Here is a 26192-nt window from a genome sequence, read left to right as displayed (position 1 = left end):
ATATTATATCCAGTTTTACTAATATAAATAAGCTTTAATCTCGAATTGATTCATTAAACCATCCTATCAACAGGATCGGGATAATTAATTTAATCAGCAGAATTGCTCGCAGCAAAATTTGTATAACTCGTTCTTGATCTAATCACTCTCTGCATTCTGATTTCTTTCAAACAGCAAAAAGTTAATTTCCATACATACTCAAACAGCACACAATATTTACAATATTTAAAAATATTTATCAAAATGTCTTTTAAATATTTTAATATTATAAATATTACGTAAATATTTTATAGAAATTGTGTGCTCTGGGTATCAATAAAATATACATATATATTACTTGATAAATTAAAAGTTTGATTGGAATCCTGAACTTCTTAGAAGCTATTTTTTATAAATTTTTCGATTTAATACGCGCGAATAATTTTTAGTCTGGATTACAAAATTTAAAAAAAACTTTTTTTTTTTTTTAGAAAAGAAATTCTTTAAAGCTAAGTAATCTGTGATTCAAATCGATTTTCTGTCATCCTTCTCTCAATTTAAATTACAGGTTTCCTATGTTTAAAAAGGTCTCTCCCTTCACTTTCATCCTCCGGAATTTCCGGTCTTTTCACTGCGGAAAAGGCGCGGTTGTGACTGCGATATTGCTTTCTCGTTTCTCTGTCGCTTTTCTCGCATAAAAAGCGATTGCGGAGAGAAAGAGAGAGTGAGAGAGAACACAAAAGGCTACGTACGCGAGAAAGGTGGAGAAAAAGATTGACCAACGAGCGTTAACGAGGGCGCGAACAGCGTCGAGAGAGAACGGCACCGGGGGAGGGTTGCGCGACCCTCTTCGATTATTATCCCCTCGTTGGATACATACGCGCGGGGATCGATTTGCGGTTCTCCGTTCCGCAAATTCCGGGATCCCGCCGCGAGTGGCGGCTCATCGTAGCGGCATCGATTTTGCATTAGTTCCGAGCAATTTGCACGACGACGCAGCGACGAGAAATTAAATGGGCATCCGGACGGCTCGGATGACCGACTCCCTTTGATCGGGGGATGCCGTATTTTTCGGGGAATGCGAGATGGAAAAAATCCGTTGCGCGCGCCACGCACGTATACACATATGTACGCCGCAACAACTATGTAGATTTCGCTTTGAATTTGATCTAAAAATAAGCAGGCGCGCGCCCTTCCACGGCGAAGGGAGAATGGACTAATCACCTCCACCGCGCCCATTAAATCGATCCAATCTCATCCGACATTAAACCTGCCATTAAACCTGAGTCAACTTGACACGGCAAACACGCGAATATAAAATAGACGATGACGATGACGATGACGTCTCTCGTGTTCCCGTGTACTGTTTTTTTCTCGCAGCTCCGATAGCGTCTTATTGCCAATTCGGGATTCATTTCGACGAGACAGTCAATAAGAAAGGCCGTATGATATAACGCGAACCAGTCGCAGGTCGTGGCTCGTCTCTCCTAAAATAAAAAAAAATATTCAATACAGATGAATATGATTAAAGCGAGGAGGGGCGGGAGAGTGAAAGAAGGAATTCTTCAACGCGGTAGATCCTTCGAGAAAGAGGCAGGATTTTCTCATTCGGAAAGAGCGTCCCCGCACACACCCGGAATAAAATATGAGATGTAATATTAAAATATTACGATTGTATTGTTGTCCTTAACACGCATACGTACACATACGCAGTTTCTCTGCTATGATACAAACTTTCGTTCTTACATCTTTACGACTAGAAACTTATGATCGCGTAAACGCGAAAATGGACGTAATTTGGTATTCGTCCTCTGTCTGTACGGTTCCCATTTATTTCATTAAACTTTAGCGCGAGTAATAATTCGAGGCCTTTAAATTGGCAGAATTATCAAAAGTGTTGAGTGGACGAGATTGAAAAAAATATTTGTATATAAAATTATGCTATCTTGAAATAAACGAGAACCGTAAGAGATAACAGCTATTCGAGATTTCAGTACGCGTGTCCAATTAGATACTTAAACAATGGACACAATTTTTAAAAGATGAAAAAAAACTGTTTTATAAACAATACTTTAAAGAACATACTGTAAATATGGAATTAAAATATTCTTATATATCATTAGAATATAAGATAACGTATATAAACATGATATATTTATATAAAAGGGGTTTCTTTGCCTTAGTTACTCTTGTTTATAACTCTACTATGGTATCGTCGTTCCTGTTGATGGGATCTCCTTTGAGCAATGCCACAATCATGCTGAAAAATAAAAAAAAATATATATATACATATATATACACTTTTTGTTTTTTTTTCTTTACATATATAAAAAATAATTATGAATGCTTTCCATTTAATGATACAAGCGTTGCTCTAATTCTTTGTTACTCATTAAATACAAAAAATAAATAAATAAAACGATGCTTGTGTAACTAAATGAAAAGCATCCTATTTACGCGTTACCTACCAATAAAGATAAATGAAAAAAAACACGAGGCAATATCCAAGATGAATCATACAATCGCGGGTGTATCTCTTCAGCTGACTGCGATTGTGAATCTCCGTGGGATCGTAAACCCCCATATTGCCGCTGGGTACGCTAAAGTACTCGTAAAACAACCAAAGCGTCATTGGTAGGTTCACCAGCATCAATATCAACTGTCCATGTATCATCAAAAGAAATACCAGAAACGTATGTGCTACTAACTTTGGCAAAACACCCTGCAACGAAAATCAATGAAAATATACACGTTCGCGTAACAGGAGGTACACTTATATATCGTACCATATTTAACTTGGAACAACATTCTTGCGCGTTCAGATAATCACACTCAAGATCCGACAGTGTTATAATCTTCACACCTTGGTCAAGAAAAATAATGATCTATCGTTCATTTCTGTCACTGCAGATTAATTTAATCTCCATATAAATTTACGCTTTATCTTGTTCTAATGTCTAATTCTACCAATGTAGATTAAATTTAAATTTAATTGGTTTAACTTGTTCTTCATTATTTCCTTATTCTTAGAATTAGTAAGAGATACAAAACAAGTTAAACCAAGATTAAAGTTAATCTACATTGATAGAAATAGATAAAATTAACTATATAATAATAGTTTAATAATAGAATAATAGTTTTCCAGACAACATACATGTCTAAAAGAAATTCGAGTCTTAATTACAAAAAAATGTCTTAAATTAAGACATCTGTTAATCATCTTTAAGAGATTATAATGTTGTCTAGGTTGTTGCCCATCATCAATGTAAGATTAAATTCCTATCAATGCCCTAGTGAAAATTTTTCATATAATTTTTATAATTGTAAAATTTTTCAGAAATACTCTGAAAGTCTACATCTCCTCTTAGAACTTCTGATATATTTAAATTCTGAAATATTCTGAAATTTCTCATCCCATAATTTAAAAAAAAATACTTTAAACTTTTTTACATTTTATCAAAAATTATAGGACAAAAAATCTTAGAAAGTTTAAAATATTTTAACATGAAAAATTCTGAGAAATTGTAACTTTCTGAGTATTCCTAAAGTGTTCCAACTCGCATAACAAAATCTGAGAAAGTTACAAAATTATATAACAATTTTGGAAAATTGTATGAAAAATTTGTATGAAAAATTGTGAGAAAAATTTTCACTACGATGTAAATTAAATTCTAATTCTAAAAATTAAAAAAAAGAGTAAATTAAATTAAGACTAAAGTTAATCTACACTGATGGGAAAATAACAGTTATTAATATTAAAGTTTTTTTAATCCTTCACAGCTTGCGAAGAAGTTTTGAAAATGGCGCCATTACATAGGTACCAATTCTAAGATAACCTCTATCGCGACCCAAAATCCCTCATTCGCGTATCGAAGTAACAGCGTCGCGAGCAAACTTCAACAGAACATCGAAAGGGAAATCAACAGGGTGCGACATGCAAGAAAAAGGATACGTAATACACCAAGAGAAATAGCACACAGCCCGTGTCGATTAGCGCAATCGCGAACAGAAGCGGATCCGAGATCAAGCCCATGATGCTGCAGCTTCCGCGCGAGGACACGACCGATCACATGAGACTCGCGGCAGTCGCGGATGCGGTACTCGTGCTCGTCACGTCTTGTCCTCGCAACGTCGCAACTTTTGTTGCGCGAGCACTAGCTCGCCGGTCGGAGTCACGCCGCGTAAACTTGCAGAATATCGCTGACTGTTGTTGAAGCGCACACTTAACGGTGTTGCCAACGGCGCCCGTCGCGGGTCGTGAGCTACAGTATAACCAACACAAAAGGTTTGACGCGACAAACCTAAAGGCCGAACAAACTCTGGCATAGCTGCCTAATTGGTCCATTAGCACATGCATAAGAAAAGGGACCAATCAGATACGCAAGTTTGTTTGGACAGGCCGTTATTCTGCGTACGCGTGAAAAAATCTGGGAATATTGGCTTCAGCCCCGTTGGTCACTCTGCAATGTATCCGTTGTTCGAAAAATCAAACGAATTCTGTGATGCTGTGTACTATTTGTGAGCGTATGGTAACAGAGTTTGCTGTGATAAAAGTATCGTAGGTTTTCGAGTTTTGTCTTTAAAAAAAACAGTGATATTTGCATCATGGAGCTGTGGGAAAAAGTTATCTTAGAATGGGTGAGCAGTAAATTTTTTTTCATGTGCTAATACTCGATGAAAATCAACACAGGGAACGTACATACCTGTCATATAAATCTTTATATGTACATAAAAATTACGCTCATTATTTAATAACTGAAAAATTACCTGAGTAATTACGAAAAATATAAGAGTAAAAAATTTGAAATATTTATTTGTGAAGGCTGAAAAAATTCAATATATGATATATGATCTTTTTAGTAAAAAACAGAAATTCTTTACAGTTTCTCAAGTCAGTTTTTAGTCATTCAATGATGAGTATCATAATTTTTTATAATTGTAACGTTTTAATATATCTGTAATAGTTCTATAGTTTTTTAATGCTATGTAATTATATTTAATATCTACCTTTCAAAAAGGAAAGATGTCTCACAGTCGTTTAAATTTACAGATCAATTGCTTGAAAGTTCAGGAAGAAACAGTGAAAAGTATAACAGAGCTACAAGATGGAGCATTTTACATCAATTTCCTCAAATTAATGTAAGTGTAGTCTTATATGTATGTTGCAATGTAAACATCTAAACCAGTTATTCATCATGTTACAGAAAATGGAAAAAGCTTGAAAACTTTGACCATGAAGATATCACAAGGTTTATAGAAGGTGATTATACACATTTGTATCTTTTATTATTTAGTTTTTTAAATGTATTATTTGTAAGGCTAATGGCAACATACGAAAAATATAAACAGTAAGTAAATTGACAAATCACAATCAGCAGTGAACCGGTAATAAGCAGTAGCAAATATAAAATGTTGATTTTCTTATTGTTTATGTCTTACTGCTGGTTTTTTATGTGCCATTAGCTTTAAAAATGATACATTTAGAAAATTAAGTAGTACAAAAGACATAAATTCTTGTGTATTTGAAAAAAAATAAAAATTGCTAAACTGGAGTCAGAAACAGTAAAAATATAAATTTAACTTGATTTTTTAAGATTCTAAATTGTATATGATTACAAAGGTTAATTTTTTCTTACATTATCTGTTTGCAGAGGAATATCCTACTTTTAAGATCAACAAAGAAGATAATGCAGAACATATATACATCGCATCTTTGTTACTGCTGCATATGTGTCGAATGCTCTTTAAAATACATGATTCTATGCAATACAACATGTGTGACAAATTGAAGAACGAAACACAAATTAGAGTTAAAGCTTTCCTTGAGAGTATTCTGCCTATTGGCAACGAAATCACTAAAGAAACTATGAGAGAAGTTATTATGGAAGTAGAGGATACATCAACAGTTGCAGATAATTTTAAAACACCACCCTCGGAAAACTTTTTCAATTCTCCCGTAACACGTTCTGCACGTAGTCAAAGAATTATGACCGAACGAATTCGGGAATTGAGGGACTTGAGAAGTAACTTAGCAATAGAACGATTTACTAACACTGATTTACGAGACGATATAACAAGGCAACATAATAAGATAAAGAAGTTGGAGAAGAAGCTTGAGGAAAAATCGGCAAAAATAAAGGAGCTGCGAGAGGAACGACTTAAACCAATCACTCCTAAGCCATCCCATACAAAAGAAGAGAACTCGCGAGAAGATTACTACAAGAGATATATTAATGATCTGGAAAATCAATTAACCAAACAGCAGGATGAAAATAACAAACTAGAGACAGAGAAAGATGATATATCAAAGGAACTGTGTTGCGTACGTAGGACAGCAAACCATTATAAAGAAAACTTTGCGAATTGTGAACGTTCTTTAGAATCTTTATCAAATACAATTGAATTAAAGGACAGAGAGTTAATAGAACTTAGAATGCACAATGAAGAATTACGCGCACATATTAAAGAACTGAATGGAGCTGCTAATCCAGAACAAAGTTTTGAGATTGAAGAACTTTCATTTTCTGTTGCTAAATCGTTAAATACTAGTGAACCTTTAAGCTCTGTAATTGATATTCAGCTCCAGGAAGCCAAAGAAGAATCTGCTATATTGCATGCTCAAGTTGACTCTTTAAAAGGAAGATTTGATCTTCTAACGAAGGATCACAGATCTTTATTGGAATCTAACAGAAATTTGCAGGAAAAAGTAAAGATGCTGAATCAGGTGCAGGCGGAATTAAATCATGTCCAGAAAGAATTGGATGAATCAAATACAATTGTTGCTAGTTTACAGATAGAGAAAAACTCTCTCATTACTCAAACTGAAGATATGAAAAGTTCACTTTTATTTAAGGAGAAAAAACTGTCTGAAACAGAACAGTCGAATATTAAACTAAATACAGAACTGGATGGCTTAAAACTAGACATTAAGAACTTGAATGAAATTCTTGAAAATGAAAGAATTAATTCTTTAAATTTAAACGCTATTCTAGAACAAACAAAATTACAGATGACAGAATATCTTGCATCCATTCACAAACTTACTGATGAAAGAGATTCGTACAACTTTTCTATTGAAAACTGTTGTAAAAATTTAAGAAATATTTTACATTGTGATAATCAATTTATACAAGTTAAAATTGATGATTTAAATAACGCAACCCTTAATGATCTTACAGATTATATTGATACAATGTTACACAATTGTAATGCAATGCACGTGTCATATAAAAATGATATCGGGAAATTAAACACAATGATAGATGAAACAAATACAAATCTGCATAAGCAACAACTGACTATTACGTCTTTAGAAGAACAAAATAAGCAGAATCTTGTGCAGTTAGCTAACATCGAGGAAGAGAAGAAGCGAAAAGATTTATTATTGAATGAACAAAAAGAAATTATCCATACATATTCACAAGAGATCGAAGTTCTGGAAAAGATTCGAGATGAGAAATTCATTTTAGAACAAAATATATGTGAATTGAGAAATAATTTAACGAATCGAGATTTATTACTGAAACATGTTATGACACAGTTAGAAGATCTACGGGACATAGATAAAAATTTCAAATTAATAAAAGAAGAAATTCAGCGAAATATTGATGAATATAAAAAAAATATTGAACTAACATTTAAAACATTGCAACAAGGATATCACACATTGCATCACAATTATTACAAAGTACAACAAGAAAAAAAGGAATTGGAATATAACTTCAACTGTAATAAGGAAGAGTTATCAAAAATTCAAGCGATAAATACTACATTGCAACAAAACTTATTCGAAAACAAAGAAAAAATAGATGCTTTGGAAGATTTATTACATCGAGAGAGGAGTGATACAATAACGCAGATGGAATTAAAAGAGGCACAGATTAATGATTTATTCTTCAATATTTCAGTCTTGAAAACAGAGAAAGATGATTTAATACGTTCTCATAAGGAAACGCTTGAAGCTAAAGAAAAAGAATTGGTAATGAAAGAAGAAGCATTATCGACGTTACAAGTGAAAATAGAAAAGCTGGTGAACGAAGCAAACGCCATGGAAAAGAACACGGAATTAAAAGAGGCACAGATTAACGATTTAGTCTCCAATGTTTCAGCCTTAAAAACAGAGAAGGATGATTTAATGCGTTCTCATAAGGAAACACTTGAAGCCAAAAACAAAGAATTGGTAATGAAAGAAGAGGCGTTATTGACGTTACAAGTGAAAATAGAAAAGCTGGTGAACGAAGCAAACGCCATGGAAAAGAACATGGAATTAAAAGTGGCACAGATTAACGATTTAGTCTCCAATGTTTCAGCCTTAAAAACAGAGAAGGATGATTTAATGCGTTCTCATAAGGAAACACTTGAAGCCAAAAACAAAGAATTGGTAATGAAAGAAGAGGCGTTATTGACGTTACAAGTGAAAATAGAAAAGCTGCTGAACGAAGCAAACGCCATGGAAAAGAACATGGAATTAAAAGTGGCACAGATTAACGATTTAGTCTCTAGTGTTTCAGTCTTAAAAACAGAGAAGGATGATTTAATGCGTTCTCATAAGGAAACACTTGAAGCCAAAAACAAAGAATTGGTAATGAAAGAAGAGGCGTTATTGACGTTACAAGTGAAAATAGAAAAGCTGGTGAACGAAGCAAACGCCATGGAAAAGAACACGGAATTAAAAGTGGCACAGATTAACGATTTAGTGTCCAGTATTTCCGCCTTAAAAACCGAGAAGGACGATTTAATACGTTCCCATAAGGAAACGCTGGAAGCTAAAGAAAAAGAATTGGTAATGAAAGAAGGGGCATTATCGACGTTACAAGTGAAAATAGAAAAACTGGTGAACGAAGCAAACGTCATGGAAAAGAACACGGAATTAAAAGAGGCACGGATTAACGATTTAGTCTCCAATGTTTCAGCTTTAAAAACGGAGAAGGACGAATTAATGCGTTCCCATAAGGAAACACTGGAAGCTAAAGAAAAAGAATTGGTAATGAAAGAAGAAGCATTATCGACGTTGCAAGTGAAAATAGAAATACTGACGAATGAAGCAAACGTCATGGAAAAGAACACAGAATTAAAAGTGGCACAGATTAATGATTTAGTCTCCAATGTTTCAGCCTTAAAAACAGAGAAGGACGATTTAATGCGTTCCCACAAGGAAACGCTGGAAGCTAAAGAAAAAGAATTGGTAATGAAAGAAGAGGCATTATCGACGTTACAAGTGAAAATAGAAAAGCTGCTGAACGAAGCAAACGCCATGGAAAAGAATACAGAATTAAAAGTGGCACAGATTAACGATTTAGTGTCCAGTGTTTCAGCCTTAAAAACCGAGAAAGATGATTTAATGCGTTCTCATAAGGAAACACTTGAAGCCAAAGACAAAGAATTGATAATGAAAGAAGAAGCATTATCGACGTTACAAGTGAAAATAGAAAAGCTGATAAACGAAGCCAATGCTATGGAAAAGAACACGGAATTAAAAGTGGCACAGATTAACGATTTAGTCTCTAGTGTTTCAGCCTTAAAAACAGAGAAGGATGATTTAATGCGTTCTCATAAGGAAACACTTGAAGCCAAAGACAAAGAATTGGTAATGAAAGAAGAGGCATTTTCGACGTTGCAAGTGAAAATAGAAAAGCTGACGAATGAAGCAAACGTCATGGAAAAGAACATGGAATTAAAAGTGGCACAGATTAACGATTTAGTGTCCAGTGTTTCAGCCTTAAAAACCGAGAAGGATGATTTAATGCGTTCTCATAAGGAAACACTTGAAGCCAAAGACAAAGAATTAGTAATGAAAGAAGAAACATTATCGACGTTACAAGTGAAGATAGAAAAGCTGATGAATGAAGCCAACGCCATGGAAAAGAACACGGAATTAAAAGTGGCGCAGATTAACGATTTAGTTTCCAGTGTTTCAGCTTTAAAAACCGAGAAAGACGATTTAATGCGTTCTCATAAGGAAACACTTGAAGCTAAAGACAAAGAACTGATAATGAAAGAAGAGGCATTATCGACGTTGCAAGTGAAAATAGAAAAGCTGACGACTGAAGCAAACGTCATGGAAAAGAACATGGAATTAAAAGTGACACAGATTAACGATTTAGTCTTCAATGTTTCTGCCTTAAAAACAGAGAAGGATGATTTAATGCGTTCCCATAAGGAAACGCTGGAAGCTAAAGAAAAAGAATTGGTAATGAAAGAAGAGGCATTATCGACGTTACAAGTGAAAATGGAAAAACTGGCGAATGAAGCAAACGTCATGGAAAAGAAGATGAAAGAAGTAATTATTAATCTTCAAGAAGTAAGATCTAGCCAAGATGCTGTCTTATCAACTCAAGAAGCAGCTTTGAAAGAAAAATGTTTATACATAGAAGAACTTCAAGAACAGTTTGATAACTCTAAGAAGATCCTGAATAAAGAACTTGAAGCCGCAAAATCGTCATTGCGCGAGAACCAAGTTAAATTCTTTGATTTAGAAAATCAATTTAACAACCAAAGCAGAACTATAGGAGAATTGCAAGATATGCTCAAAACGGTGAAAGCAGAGCTTGAAGCGAGTAAGGAATATTGCAAGCAAATGGATATAAGCCAAGCAGAAATTGTGAAACTGTGTCAAGAATTGGAACATCCGGCGAGAAATTTGAATTCTACGATAACGGACACATGTTCAGATTTTGATATAAACGATATTTCGCAGTATGAGTGTATTAATATAGAAAATAAGTATAAGCGCATTAATACAGACAATAATGCAAATATCTTGAATATTATTAAGATGACTCTTGATGAATTATACAAATCTCAGAAAATTATCTCACATTTATCTTGTGTAAATGCTGAATTGAATAAAACTTTGGAAAAACAAGAAGCACTTATAGAAAATGGTGTAAAAGACAAAGAGGAGATCTGTGGTCTGAAGAATAAGGTACGAGAATTAGAAATAATAGCACAAAAACGGAATAATTATTTGAAGAGCCTGATAAAGAATAAAGAATCTTTAAAGGATTCTTTGCAAAAAGTTATTGCGACACGGAACGATCTAGGTACTATTTTAATATCGTACAAGCAAAAGTGGAATGAAATACTGACGAAATTTCAAGATATTTTTCATACTGACAGCTCCGTTTGCGATGAATTTAAACAGTTGCAAATTAAAAAGACGGATCTTGAAAATATGTTGTTGAAATGTCAAATTGATTATTCAGAAAACATCAAATCTATATCTGATATTTTATGGGAGAAGTTTTTGTGGACGGAACAAAAGTTACACGATACCTATCTATGTTCGATACATGAAAAAGAATGTTTGGACATTCTAACAAATGTGGAAGATATATTTTGTAATGAGAACGTGATAATTGATAACGAGTTAGAAAAATTTAAAGCACTGCAAACTGATTTAATGAAGTCTGACGAAGAAATAGAATCTTTTACCGCTTTAGCCACTTTTTATAAGAATAGTTTAAAATCTGGCCAAATCAAGAGTCAAGTAGAGGTAGAGAAAAACCTGCAAAATCAAATTAATCAGTTGACGAAGGAAAGAAAAGATCTAAAAACTAAGATGGACACTATGCGTTTGAGGAATGTGAAATTAGAGAAAAATATCGATGATCTTCGAACAGAGATAAAGAAATTAAAGTCGATAACACCAGTGGAAGCTAACTTGGTCTCTGAAGGGGCTGAAGTGCAATCTTTGAAAGAAGAGTTGGAGCGTTTAAAAGAGCAGAACCAACAACTGCATAAAGAAAAAGATGAGTCAAGCAAGATGGAAAAACAAAAATTGGAAAACCAGTTAAAAGAAATTCATGTTACATATGAACAAAAACTAGAAGATATGAAACAACAAATGGTAAGTAAAAATATATATATTTTAAAATTTTAAGATTCATGTTTCCCATGAACAAAAACATTAATTTAATGTAAAATTTATAGAAAGCAGCCTATAATGAACAAATAATGAAGCTAAACAAAGATCAAGAAAAAATTTTGCAAGATAAGTTGCAAAATCAAATGGAAATGATGTGTCAGAGGCAGAGAGAAGAACTTGATAGATACAAAACACACATTAGTGGATTAAGTGCGCAACTTTGGAGTGTGGGAGAAAAACTTCTAAGTGAGCAACAACAAAAGCAAGACGCATTACAATGTTTAAAAGAATTACAAAATAGATTCAAAGAATTCCAAGCGGATCAACCAATAGCCACAATTTCGCGTAAGACTTGCAGGCAAGCATAACTATGTCTTTCTTGAACAGGAAATATATTATTAAAAGATGTTATCAATTTAAGAATTAATTAATCTATTACAGAATGGAGAAGCAAGAAATGTTACCTGAAAATGCACAACAAGCACATAAAGTAACAACGCTTATAACTGAAGAAACACTCGAAAGGAGACAAAGTATTAGAAGCATGCAAACAATAGGCAATGTATTCAGAACAGAGGACGAGGAAGAAATCTTTGACAATGTTTATTTAGGTATGTTTCACATATTACAGAGACTATGTTCATAAAAATTAAATTTTTTTTCTTCCATAGTGTCAGTCAACTTTTTTTTTATTCCAGCCGATATGAAAAAAGGTAATTTCAAAACTATCACAGATGTCAACCGTTTGTCCGTTTTACAAATGAGGAACTCTCTTTGCAAGCCTCATCTGAAATCATCTTATCCAGCAGAAATGCAATTCTTGCCTCCAACGTTAACTGAGGAAGAGATTAAAGTAAGTTTATTCTTAATATATATATTTTAATTTCTTACAGTTTCTAGTCAGAAGCGTGGCAGCCCCTCTGCGTACTTCTATAGTCTGTGTGCGCTTCAAATAATTTAGATAGATATACGAGATCTATATAATTTAACATATCGATACATGTCGAGAGGCTCTCATGGGACAAAGTGCTTTCGGAGATGTTTTTGCTATTGTCTTCCGAAAAAAATTATGCAAGACAAGTTGCAAAATCAAATAGAAGTAATGTACCAGAGGTAAAAAAAACTTGATAGATACAAAACATTGGTGGATTAAGTGCGCAACTTTATCTCCCAAGAGGCAGCGATCAAATAAAATCCGGTTTCTAATCGGATTTGAACACGCATCTTCGGCACAACTTTCTACGCCACGATCACCACTAACATATATTACGTTTTTAGAGTTCTTATCGTATATTAAAGAATATTTTGTTTATTTCGAGTAATGTTATTCATCTTTCTGTTTCATGTATTCATATATTCTTACAGTCGGGCTCCCCAGAAGATAACTTCAACGATAGCCTTAGTCAGAGTCTTCTACCAGAGCAGAAAGCCAAGAAAAAAGATAGATCTCAGGTAAGCATCAAGTTCTCATCGTTTTATGTAATCAGTTTTTAATGTTTGCAATACTTTCTGTATTTATTATTAGATATCGTATAAAAAGCCTGGTCCTCCAACACCAAGCAAAAATGGAGGAAGATTATCATTGCAGGTAATTACATATTTTCATATATATATATTGATATAGATATATTATTAGAATGCATCAATAACTGAACAATCATCAGTAAATGATGAAAAAAAATATTAAAATAATAAATTTCAAATTGATATTTTTTAGATCTAATTTTTATACAGATTTTATTAAAATATCTTTTTATTTAAAAATGTAATTATATTTTCTATTTGCTCGTTAACTCGTTCAATTTCTTATTTATTTATAGACTAGCGCAGTAAGCCTTATCTGCATATTGCACATATGGTCGTTAAACAATTCGCTAAACTAGCAGAAAAAGTTTAAAGCTTTTTACAACACTTTTATTACGTAATCGTATCATTAAATTATTGATAAACATTTCTATTAATAATTTGTATTAGGGTAATGAATTAAAAAGCCCAAATTCACGCGTATTGAGAGAACGAAATGTGGATAGAAGGACAACAACTACTCCTCATTCGCTGAAAAATATATTCTCACTGAAACGGCAAGACGAAGTGAGTACAAAGAAAAAGTATAAATAATTTTATTTTAAACGTCAATTAAAACGTTAAATATATATTTTTTTTAACAGAATGCAACTAGCACACCAAAACGCAGACTCAGTAGTCTTTTTCGCAAATCTCGCTTACAATCGGATCGATGATTGAATAAATATGGCCATACAATTATATATAAAAAAATAACAATATATTAGCATAACAGCAAAACTAAGAGCTAATTAAACTATGGATATTAATTTATATAAATATTGCAGATATGTGTCAAGTAGAATATATATAAAATAAGAATTTTATAATTTTATAATTATAATTTTTAACTTATAATTTTTGTATGACTATTCTTATTTTTTATTATATGATTGGATATTATTCTGCATTGGAAGATGAAGACTATTGTAACTTTTTGCAATAATGTGTAAATAGAATGTGTTACATAAATAATTAACATTTTATAAATTTATATGAAACATTTATGTGTACAAAATATTATCACAAAATGTACAGGAAAAGCGAGATGTAATTATATATAAAAGTATATTTAGTTTATCATGTACCTACAATACGTCCACAAATAAAACTACTAATACATTATATGTTTATTTAAAGAAGTTATTAGATTGTTGATAGAGATAATTCTCTTATAGTACTCATTTTTTTATAAAAATGAAATACGTATAGCATGTTACTTATAACATGACGTAATAAAATAAAATTTCAAAAAATTAAATTTTTGAACACAAAACATATTAATACTCGTTCTGAAAGCTTTTATGTCATCACATAAATTAAGTATATTTTTATACTTTTCAAGTCGCATAGCTGGTTTAAATACATATCACAATCCAATCGTCCAAATTTAAAAGAGAAAGAGAGCAAAGGTTTTAAGAATTACAATGTCTTCTACTCGGAATCAGATTCCTGCAATTAATTTGAATCGATACATAGTATCATGTAATTCGTGGCATTAAACTTGTGACATTGTAATATTGTTCATAAACTTACCATGTATTGTCCTTCAACGTATCTCCCTGAGTTTCTAGAAGTCCTCCGCAACTCCCTATGCTCTACATGCTCTTGATTTCGTCGGCTATCATAAAATTACGTTCCATTTATTGTGTAATTTCAAAATAGATTAGAGCATTTCAAATAGATAGAGCACTACTTACGATCTTGATTGGATCTGTAAAGTTTTAAGTCTACTGTCAATGTCTTGAGAAGGACTTGTCGAAGCATCTTCTATGATTGCTGAAGGAGAAGTCTGCATTTGCGCAGCGTCATTATTTTCATAAAAAGTATTTGTTCTAGGTCCGCGTGTTATCACCACTTTATTAACTGGTAATCTAGAAAAAAAATAGAACGATTATACCGGCATTCATCAGATAAATGGATTTTATAATTTAAAAATAATCTACATTTTAGTAGATGCATCATTGCTATTATTTGTTCCACTTGTATTTTAGTTTAATAAAAATGAGAAAATAGATCACTCACTGATTCTTTCGTGGGCCACGTTTTTTCTTCTGTTTGCTGAAATAAAAACGTCCATTTTCAGGTGGAAGTACAATTATTTTGATTACTCGAGATAAAGGGACAAAAATATCACAATTGTGAAAACTCGTCACATGCATACATATGACAATTTCCATACTCAAATAATCTCACGTAATATATATACATCTCTCAAATAGTATATAAACACATATACTTAAAAACTTTTAATACTACTTTTTGATAAATAAAATTTTAAAATAAAAGTATGACAATAATATAAGAGATATAGATGAATGATAACATATTTGTGAAGTGATGGGTATAGAGAACGGCGTGTCATGAAAAAAGGAACATAGGCATCATTATAATGTTAGGAAATGTGAAGCACATGCAAATGATTTTTTTATGTTACTATATATAGTAATAATTGATCAAATATTTTTCACGTTTTTCTCAATGGCTCTTTTAGTTTTAATTTTGATAAAGTAGGAATTAGGAGCGCTAGGAGTTGAAGGTCTTATTTGAAGCAATATTTATTCATATCTGTAACACCAATTTGTATTATTAATATATAAATAAAATACAAATTTTTCAAGCTTACTTGATTTTAATCTCGATAAAATACACACATCGTTCTCTATATACTATCTTTTGCAATTACCTCAAAAATATGATACGATAATATATATTCTTTAATAGTCTCTTATTCTAGTTCAGAAATAATTTGTTAAAATAGGCACGAAGTATAATAGATTACATCGAGAATATACAATTTTTGTCCCTTACATATATTTTTATATCTATAATTGATATTTATGTGAAAATATATATTAAATTCTTACAACGATCAGTCCGCCTATACAAGCGGTTAGAATCACTACTACTCATGCAAACATATGTATATGTATACAAACAATATTTTTTGTTTAACCCTTTGAGCGCTATTTGTCGCAAATGTGCACTGAAGAAAAGAAGTTTATTTTGGTTTATGGACGTGTATATACGTAGAGTAAAAAGAACTTCTATTTTTGTTCCATCCATACAGCTTTTTTATTGCGATATTCTGTACCGAAAGGGTTAAAACATAGCGATTTAAAATAACCATAAATATTTATAAATTAAGCATAAGCATGCAGTTATACTGCAAGAAGTGAGATTGCAAATATTCTTTTTATAACAAATATAGCCATGAACTGTGTTCAAAAGATACAATAATTGTGCAATGGTAAAGTAAATTTTTAATGTTGTTGATTCTTGCTTCTAAATCTTAGCTGTATCTAAATTTAAAGTTAATTATAATAAAAGAATCATTGAACTACTTTACCACTGAACATAGCCTATATATGATTCAATAGTATTCTTTCATATACTCTCTCACCAATTTCAATTTTAATATTTAAACATTAAAAAATAATAATTATAAAATTACGTATTTTAATGTGTGTTTATAAATAATAATAAAATTTAACATTTGCACATTGTTTCCTACGTGATCATGATTATATCATACATTAGCATTAATAAAGCATTGATGAAAAAAATGGCTATCAAAAATATTAGTAGTGGAATTTACTACCACATTTCTACAGGTCTACATTTTGCAAGCAACATTAATGCTTTGTAGCAGTAATTAAAAAAGCACATTAATATGTGCATAGAATATATCTGCGATCCCAGTTTTACAAACAATACACATTGTCTATTCTATAACATAGTTCGCATTGCAAAAGCTAGTAAAGACAAGCATTTAGTTCATATTGCATTTTGCAACTTTAGATCAGTCATTTTCGATTTTTTTTTGTGTTATGAAATAGTTACATATAACAGTTACTTGCAACTATAATTAATACCATACTAACAAGTTTAACAAAAGAAGAATATTATATTAGAAATAAAATATAGTTCTAGCTCTATATGTGCATATGCAATGTTAAAATAATAAAAGATCAATAAAGAGCATTCATATATAGATGTTAAAAATGAGATATGTAATTGTAACTTAGTTTTTACACCATGAAAATATTATATGAAATATTATATTAGCTTCTCTATTCGGGACATCCAACTCACCCAGCAAGTTCATGATCAGAACCTTCATCAGGTTCATCAGCATCCTCTTCCTCTGCAAAGGAAAATATTATTAGATGAAAATTAAAGCAACTTAAAATAACCGACTAATATCTTTTCTAATTGAAATTATAAACACAATTGTTTCTACAGTTATTAACATTTGCATCTGTCCGAGTCTGTGTCTAAATTTAACTCTACAAAATATGTTAAATGATTTTAATATATAATATTGTAACGCATTGAAACAGCAAGAAGATATAAACACACTTATTCATTCAAAATTACATTAATTTCCTGTTTATTTCCTATTTAATTTTGGAGCTTTATATAAATGCTTTTTTAAGATAGCCCTAAAGTGAGTCAAAATCTTTTACCTGCTAAATGATCTTTCTTGCGTCTTGTGTAAGCTCGTTTGCTTGTAACCGGAACTTGATCAGTTTCACCATGTAATAAGCTGTTTCTATACAACAATAAAGGCTGCCAATCTTCTCCTCGTGAGGATGGCATTCCAGCTTGTAACCGTCTATCCAAAAAGTTGAGTCTGCAATAAAATATATCATATTAAAGAGCGTGTAAGCTTAGAAAAAAATACTGGGAGAAATTGGATTTAATGTATAGTGCACTTACACTACACGTTTATCCTGCTTGAGAAGCTTATTCGTAAACTCTGACAATATTTCGAGGAACGGCAAATTCGGTGGCGGACCGGTAGGATCCTGTTCGATACCGTCTGGAGGAGTAATGACGAATAACACTCCCGCGCGATGCAAGGCTGTAATCGCTTCGCGATTTTTCACAGCATCCAAACCAAAAGATAAAGCAAATCGCTTTGCAAGTTCCTAGAAATAATTTAAAGTTTTAACACATTTTATTTCTTTGCACTACAATTGCAAAACAATATATCAATAATTACATACCTTTATCGCAGTAAATTCTTCACTGTTTCTGTTCACCTTGCCTTTTTCAGCCATTATCTCATTATATAAGATATTTAAACTTTGCTGCATCGTTAGCGCACAGTTCGTTTTGTTGATGTCTCTCGCTTTGCCTAATGTGGTTTTAATAATATCACCATAATCATTGTAATATTTGACGTAATGTTTAAAGACATCTGCCGCGGCTTTTGTAGGGATCATGTTGTATACGATTAATTTGCAATAGCCAGCCAAGAAATTTCTTCGTTTATGCAACTCCTCAATTTTAGAATGTTCGTCATGTTCATCTACAAAATAAATTTATATTGTATATAATGATTTTTTTGATACTCCCTCCTCCTTTTTTTATAAGTATCGTGAATCTCCCTGTTAAGAATATAGATTATATACTGTGAAATACTATGAACTCCCTATTTACAATCTAGATGCACTCACACATAGCTCAATCACGTTCTTAATTATTTGTATTTGTAAAGAAGATATTATTCCATTGTAATATAAAAAAAAACAAATCCCAAATGTGTAAATAAATCATAGTGAAGAGATGTAAATAAAAATATATTACTTACCATCTTCTTCTTCGAAGAAAACATACTCTTGGATGAATCTGTTGAGCATGTTTTGCATCGCTTGGTCTGGTTCGTATACCAATTGATGCATTAAGGGATTAGTATGTGTGGTCAGTTGATTGCAAAACACAACCAACAAGTCGCATATAGCGTTATAAGCAACTTCTCTTAATATTGGTGACGATGGCTGTTTCATGAAACAAACATCACACGTTTATCAAACTTTTCATAATATAACTTTTTGTATTTGTATATAAATTATAAATTTATAATACCGTGCCGCTACTATCGCCACTGACGAAATGGCGCATTGAACCCATAAAGGAATGCAATCGCTCCTTCAACTGTCGGCATTCGTCTTCGCCACGACTGCCCGAGTCCACTGCTTCCATCAGATGATGTTCGCCCCACAGAATGGCAAAGAAGCATGCGGTTATGCAGTATTTAACTGCTTTGTGCGGTAAACATCTGTATACAGAAAATACAATTTTATTGCATCTAGAAATATTTTGTGTAATTACTATTAAGTATAAGAAAAAGTACTTTGAAGGATCCTTCGCATCCTCAATATCTTTGTACAACGAATCCCATATGCCCCAGGGATTCATATTGTGACAGGCATAAAAAATAGAAACTTTTTTGAGTGATTGGACAACGTTAAATATTTCATCTTCATCTGGTTCTTCATTTCCCTCAATCAAATTTCTGTATTCGTCGATCGATTCTTTATATTTATTTACAATGGCATCGATTAAAGTTGAACGAGCGACGTCACACCTGTAACAAAATAATTTAAACATATGTGCATATATATATATATATATAAATTTGAGAAAAAACTATGTATATGTATATGTCGTAGGCAAATAGCAATTTTAGGAAAATAGTAACTGACTAGGCAAATAGCATTTGCCTGGTCAAATAGCTTAGAATTAAAACACAAAATGCCTGCTTTAAAAACCCAATAATTATACAATTTTTGTGTTTTTCAAATGTTGTGTATTTAAAGTAGAGAATTAAAAACACAAAATGCCTGCTTTAAAAACACAAAAATTATGTAATTTATTCTAACCTAACCTAACCTGGTAAATGCTATTTGCATAGTCGGTTACTATTTTCCTAAAATTGCTATTTGCCTGCGACATATTCACACACAAAAACACACATACTTGGTGAAGATGGCATGGCCGTCCACACACATATGTTCTAAAGTTTTAGCTGCTGTATCTAGAACTTCAGTATCATGCATTTTTTCTACAATTGCATGAATTTTAGTTAACAGAGAATCTAAATTTATTTCCTGTCTAGATTTTGTGTAAATATCCAAATCAAAATATTGTGGAATTGCGAGGAGATTCGCCAATTTTTCAGGATCTGCTCTGTATTTATCCAGCAACAGTGGTAACATTTGAATGAAATGTTCCGTCAATTTTTGCTTATCATCTTGTACTTGTTTATGTTCTTTCATTGACAGGATTTTTCGAGTGGGTCCACGGCCCACCGGTGCTTCGCCCGTAGCAGCTTGTTTTATACAACACACCATTAATTCAATGAGTGATGTTTCTTTCTGATTGTCCAATGCTTCTTCATCAGGGCCAGCCTCTTCCAACAAGAGATCCGTCATACATTCCCAATCCTTCATCATTTGATTAGTCTCGATCAAGGAATCGACTAAATACGCTCCGTGCTCGTGTAACTCGGATTCGATAAAGAATAGAACAAGATCGCGTATAAGTGGCGTATTTGGCAATCGCTTTTTGCCGCGTCTGGTCTTAATACCTGCCGTAGCTTCGTCATCGGGACGGAATAAACGTTCGTTCAGAAATTCACCAGCCGCCTGTGCAACCGCACGATGCGAGGAATAAACGAGCTCGTACACGTGTTCGCAGTCTTTATCGAGAAGAATCTCTCTATGATGTTTCAAGATTGAGATAACCAGTTTTACAGCTTGTACTGCTACATCGTACTCCTTATCTAATGTCATTGCGACGATTCTATCTTTGAATTTGCTTGTGAACAATTCGAGCTTCGTTTTTAGCTCCTCCGAAGCATACAGAGGTTGTAACGCCTGCAAACATTTGAGTCTAACTTCTCCAACTTTATCATGTAAAGTCCAACCTGCAAAATTTATATCAAACATGAAGATGCATTTAATGTGTGCAGCTTTAATTTCAATAAATAAAAATAAATACAAATGTTCTGTACCAATATATTTCAGATAGGAATCATCTAAGAAATTTTGATGGAATTTCTTCATCCAGACTCCAATCTCTGCCATACAAATTGCGCGTATTTCTGGCAAGGTGTCCCTATATCTATGAACAAAAACAGATTTGAACATATATGTAAGCATGTTCTTTATCTCGTCCATGTTCTCTTCCAATTCTTTTCGCTTTGCCATCAAAGACTCCAATCTGTCCGCTGCTCTTTTCTCCCGAGTCTTTTGTCTCTCCGCCTCATATTGTCGCTGCGTATTGTCCAAATTTATGGAGACAGTTAAAGCAACGTCTACTAAAGCTGTCATTAATTTCATGGCTGTAATTAAAATGATTTTTTTTTAATATATACATTCAGTTGTTATTTTGTAGTAAAATTTCCAAGTTTAATTGTTCAGTTTATTAAAATTTACCAGCAAGCGTCGCAGTATGTCTAAATGCCCTCACTTGTGAATCTGACAGTCCAGTTAATAAAGAAATAACATTGTCCATTAAAAATTGATCATAAATAATTGAATATTGACATTGTCGGACGAGAATTTGGACAAATTCGCAAAAATTTGTACGAAACTTCTTCCACTGTTGTCCTGTCATTATCAATGGATATTCTCCACTTTCCTGCAGAATAGAATTGTGTAATCATAAAGCTATAAAGTTATGATTGAAGAGACATACTTCGTCAAATTCTTCAGTCATTTTGCGAATAATTGCTACATGCTCCATGGTTAATTGCATCTCTGAGGTGATGCGACCTTTGCAACCACTTGCATTAATGAAAAACTGCATCAACATAAGCAGCGCGTTTTCTCTATTACTTTTGTACTTTTCTATCCAGTCGTCAACGATAGTCTGTCAAATAATATATTAGCAAAACATTTTAATACACTATTCTCCCTCATGTACTTATGAATAACTTATAAATAAATTAGCTTACTGTAAGTGATGAACGATTATTTCTAATGACATAATAAAGACTAGCTTCGTCTTCTAAACTATGCGAATGATGGGCCCGTTTGTTACGTCCTCGTCCACCTCCACCTCTGCCTCTAGTGTTGGACGTTGGAACATAATCCGTATCGATTTCTTTGTACTTGGGTTGCTGGACCACTCCTCCTTTAGAATTAAGGATCATAATTTTATTTATTGGATATTACAAAATGAATAAGATGGAAGATTCTTTTATAAATATAAATGTAAATATACCACGCATCCTGGCACGCGTGTTCCTTGTGATCCTCATGTTAGACGCCGCTGGTGTTGCAGGAGCCTCAAATTGCGTCTGATTGTCAAAGTTTCCTGTGTGCTCCTGATATTGCTGTTGAGATGTGCCTGGTGAACTGTAGCTCTCAGAGGAATAATGTTCTGGACTGAAAATATACGTGTACACAATACATATTATTATGCACAAGATTCAATAATTCTCAATACGTTAATTAGACACTTACGTGGGATTGTGCAGCGGAGTCTGAGACGCCTGATACGGGGTATACGCGTTGTAATCGTTCGCGTCCCCGCCGGAATTGTCGTTCATCGGCGTCATCGGAGTCATCGGCGTCTCGTACTCCGGCGGCACCGGATCGTCCATGCGGATCCGCTTACCACCCCGTCTGTGCATCATCGCGACGTTCTTTACGTTCTATTAAAGAAGATGCGCGGGAAATCAGCGGCTTCGACAACTACAACACTCCGTCCAACGCCATTCAACGCCAGTCGGCCTGAGTCGGCCTGACTCGGTCGCTATCGGCTACTCTCGACAATGTCCGCCGACGCATGCGCATACGTTGATACGTCGCTTGCCCTGAACCGGACGTCGCCAGTGTCGTCTGGCGGAAGGCTTGTTGACTACCGCTTGTTGAACGTACGGTCGAACGGTTGCGCCGCCCTTGCTCCATATTTATGTTTACTCTGTCTCTGGTCGGAAGCTTCTCGCGTGCTTTGAGTACGAATTATGTGAAAATATGACGACGTAGAGTATCAAGGTGGCAGCGGACGATCACTTTGACATGAGTTACGACATTATGTGGCAATGGTAACCACTCGTTTGTGAAGCGCGACGTTACGTGCTCGTCATGTCGCCACCTCTGCGTCGTTCCCGCGCGCGCGGCAATAGATCATCGCGAGTGTCGAGTGAAACGCTATTAGTCGTCGTGTGATTATATCAGATATAAAACTCTCGACCGGGAATGAGCTGTTATCGTTCACGGCTATCCGTTTAACGGACTCCGTTATATCTACGCGTGCATTCGTTCGAACGGCTCTTGCCGTTGTTCGGGAGACGTGACGTATCGGAGGCTCCCATTCGGAGCCGCTTCCCCTTGTCCCGCCATATTTGTTGTGATTTGCTTCTAGTCGGGTGCACGGTACTTTTCGCGTTCTTCAAGTGCTAATTGTCTATAAATGCGATGTCGAAATTGACGCATGTAATCGTGAACAGTTGTCTCAACACGCGAGTTAAACAGCGTCGTATTTAGAAATCATCGTGTTCGTCATGCTCCTTTATAACGATGTCAGTACCTGTTACGTCGTAACAATAAGTTCAACTTTCGCCTGCGTTTCGTACTTACGTTTGATCGTGATACATTATTCGCGCAATAGGAGTACCGAATAAGAATCGGACAGTCGTTATAATTAATATGCGATTAAGGAGAGCAGCGAAAGTTCAATTAGAAGACTGACTCCTTGGAGCAACTCAGGGTAATCATAGTTGATAATGCTATATTTCTTTGGGTATTTTTGCAATTAAAATGTAAAAATAAAAATACATTTTTTTCTGTGTTTGATAAAATTTATAAAATATAATTTGTATGTAAAATGAATTATGATCGTTGTGATTATTTGATTATGTAAAATATGAAGTTATTGTGATTATATGAAATATTTTCATTAAATATTTTTATTCTTGCGATACATTTTAAATAAAAGAAATTGATTAAAAAATAAAATAATGTTTTAATGTTAAAAAGCTGAGGTCAATGTTCATAGTCGTAAGTAATTTTCAATCTTTAAAAGCGTAATTAATTACAGATTGATTTATTCTTTTTTTCTTTCAATTAATTAAAGTCTGAAAATTATTTACGACTATGAATACCAGTCCAAAAGAATAAATCTGTACTATAAATAATATTTTATCAATTGCATATGTTTCTAAATTAGTAGCTTAAAAAATAATAAACTGTTTATGTTTATGAATATAATGATAATTATTGTACATTCAGAATCAACTGTAAAGAGAATGCAGAAGCAGCAATTAATATAGCTACAATTGATGAGCGATTTAATTAAAGAATTTGTTTATATATAATTAAAGCACAAAGATATCCCTTAAAAGAATGAATCTTTTTATTTAAAATTCAGAGATATCTCCAAGCTGTAGTACAATGAAATCTTTGTAGAATTTTGCTGATATTATTTTGTGAAATACATGATATTGCATCTTTATTAATTTGATCAGAATTTTTTTTAATACGTTAGCAGTCTTATTCAAGTTTTTTTTATTTTTGCAGGTTTCTGACATCTTTTGCACTTATCGAAAATACAACACATCCTGGATATTATACAAATTAATAAAGTCAGTGAATTTAAGGTAAAGATTTTATTAGAACAAACTTGAATAAGTTATTTTTGAATAAATAACTCCATTGCTATTTTTCTTTCTATAATTTTCATCTTTTCAAATAATTTCTTAAAGAAAGAGAGATAGCGGTTCCTTTTTGAATGATTAGAAGGGACTAGACCTAAAATTAACACTTTGAAAAAGTAGCTTCAGTTTTGAATATTATTTATATATATTATTCTTTATGATAGTATGGTTATTTAGTTAAAATGTAAGCTGGGATTTTTTTGAAATTTGTAATGGGTGTTCAACAAGAGACAATTCTGAAAAAAGTGCCATGTTAATTTTTGTCTCACTTTTGGGGCAAGAATTAACAGTCTAGGGGCAACTATTAGCATATAGGACACATTAATACTTTTAGTTATTTTAATTTTTTTTTAATAGAAATATAATTTTATTTTATAACATTATTTATTTAATGTTAATTGAATCATACAAAATAATTAAGTAATCACATACAAAACAATTATTTATTTATAATATAATGTAAACCTTTTTAAAACAAAAAAACATAACATCTTTTTGAGCTACATCAAGCATGTTCTTGACTAGTAATATAGAGTGTTATATAGAATAAATAAAGTCTAGATTGGAACTTCTAGGACGGATAATATTTTCAAAAATTGAATGTTGATACGTACCTCTGTTAATGTTAGTCTCAATTTCTCTTATTGAATTTACTTTTCTTCTTTTGAGCAATACTTATCTTTAACAAAGAATAGTTTTTCATAATAGTCTTAAAATATTTATAAATTTTTGAAAAACTTATTATTATATATTGAAAAAAAAATTTTTGTTTTAATAACTTGATATTTTTGATTGAAATGTTAAATTACTAGGATGCAAAAAATATTTTTCATAAATTTTATTAGGATAAATTTGCGGATATATAAGTTTATGAAATTTTAGAAACAAATAACATTTATTTAATTCAAGTAATTTATAGTATGTATTTTTCTGTGTGTATTGACGGTACTGAAAATCTGTAGTTCATATTGCATAATATTATAAATTTTCAAATTTATAACGTTATGCACAGAGTTATGCACATTCGTTATTATTTCTTTCTAATTCTCTTCAAATGAGTTTAATACTTTTTATCTTCAATCTCGTGAAATCCACAAGGATCCCTGAATATTAAGCCTATTCTTTTTAGTTCAATTTTTTACATGATTTACTGTTTCTTTTTACGTTGAAGAGAAAAAGAGAAAAAAAATGATCTCATATAATTCACAATTATTTTAATTTTCAGAACGTGACAAGCTGAGTCTCTCCTGAGAAATTCGGCGATTCTTTTTCGTGACGTTGTTCATCATGATGACTGGGATTGAACAAAATTTTTCGCACTTCAATTCG

At 32.7% G+C, this 26192-nt stretch overlaps 4 protein-coding genes across 5 annotated transcripts in view; 2 read left to right on the top strand and 2 right to left on the bottom strand.

The window, feature by feature from the left end:
- Window positions 1–8: 8 nt before the first annotated feature.
- LOC105200206 (protein cornichon homolog 4) lies at window positions 9–4216 on the bottom strand. 2 transcript variants are annotated; one of them, XM_039455735.1, is made up of 5 exons: window positions 3932–4216; window positions 2766–2834; window positions 2448–2701; window positions 2158–2239; window positions 9–1466 (listed from the first exon to the last, which is right to left on the bottom strand). In XM_039455735.1, exons 1-4 carry the CDS (start codon window positions 4010–4012, stop codon window positions 2173–2175), a joined length of 471 nt encoding a protein of 156 aa, XP_039311669.1. In that variant the 5' UTR covers window positions 4013–4216; the 3' UTR covers window positions 9–1466; window positions 2158–2172. The 2 variants fall into 2 exon arrangements, with proteins under 2 accessions (XP_039311669.1, XP_011165946.1); XM_011167644.3 differs by lacking the exon at window positions 9–1466 and having other exon boundaries at window positions 1633–2239; window positions 3932–4215.
- A 183-nt stretch (window positions 4217–4399) lies between these two features.
- Window positions 4400–14342, top strand: LOC105200205 (interaptin). Its single transcript, XM_026138014.2, has 11 exons — window positions 4400–4617; window positions 5030–5118; window positions 5184–5239; window positions 5631–11827; window positions 11911–12203; window positions 12287–12456; window positions 12544–12698; window positions 13211–13297; window positions 13371–13433; window positions 13820–13936; window positions 14014–14342. Exons 1-11 carry the CDS (start codon window positions 4585–4587, stop codon window positions 14083–14085), a joined length of 7332 nt encoding a protein of 2443 aa, XP_025993799.2. The 5' UTR covers window positions 4400–4584; the 3' UTR covers window positions 14086–14342.
- Window positions 14343–14394: 52 nt separating this feature from the next.
- LOC105200219 (cohesin subunit SA-2) lies at window positions 14395–22841 on the bottom strand. Its single transcript, XM_026138015.2, has 18 exons — window positions 22669–22841; window positions 22427–22590; window positions 22158–22336; window positions 21899–22072; window positions 21637–21841; window positions 21213–21542; window positions 20177–21125; window positions 19551–19784; window positions 19283–19475; window positions 19008–19194; window positions 18421–18725; window positions 18131–18342; window positions 17878–18044; window positions 17504–17555; window positions 15434–15469; window positions 15109–15282; window positions 14945–15029; window positions 14395–14860 (listed from the first exon to the last, which is right to left on the bottom strand). Exons 1-18 carry the CDS (start codon window positions 22839–22841, stop codon window positions 14843–14845), a joined length of 3837 nt encoding a protein of 1278 aa, XP_025993800.1. The 3' UTR covers window positions 14395–14842.
- Window positions 22842–23133: 292 nt separating this feature from the next.
- LOC105200202 (dystrotelin) overlaps window positions 23134–26192 on the top strand; it is a 110485-nt gene continuing 107426 nt past the window's right edge. The window contains exons 1-3 of the mRNA XM_039456123.1: window positions 23134–23917; window positions 24727–24806; window positions 26089–26192. The gene's annotated coding sequence lies outside the window, so the exon portion shown is untranslated. The remainder of the gene's footprint in view (window positions 23918–24726; window positions 24807–26088) is intronic.

This window comes from Solenopsis invicta, chromosome 12 (genome assembly GCF_016802725.1).
Source record: "Solenopsis invicta isolate M01_SB chromosome 12, UNIL_Sinv_3.0, whole genome shotgun sequence".
Lineage (NCBI taxonomy): Eukaryota > Metazoa > Arthropoda > Insecta > Hymenoptera > Formicidae > Solenopsis > Solenopsis invicta.
This window is presented reverse-complemented; position numbering and strand designations above follow the sequence as displayed.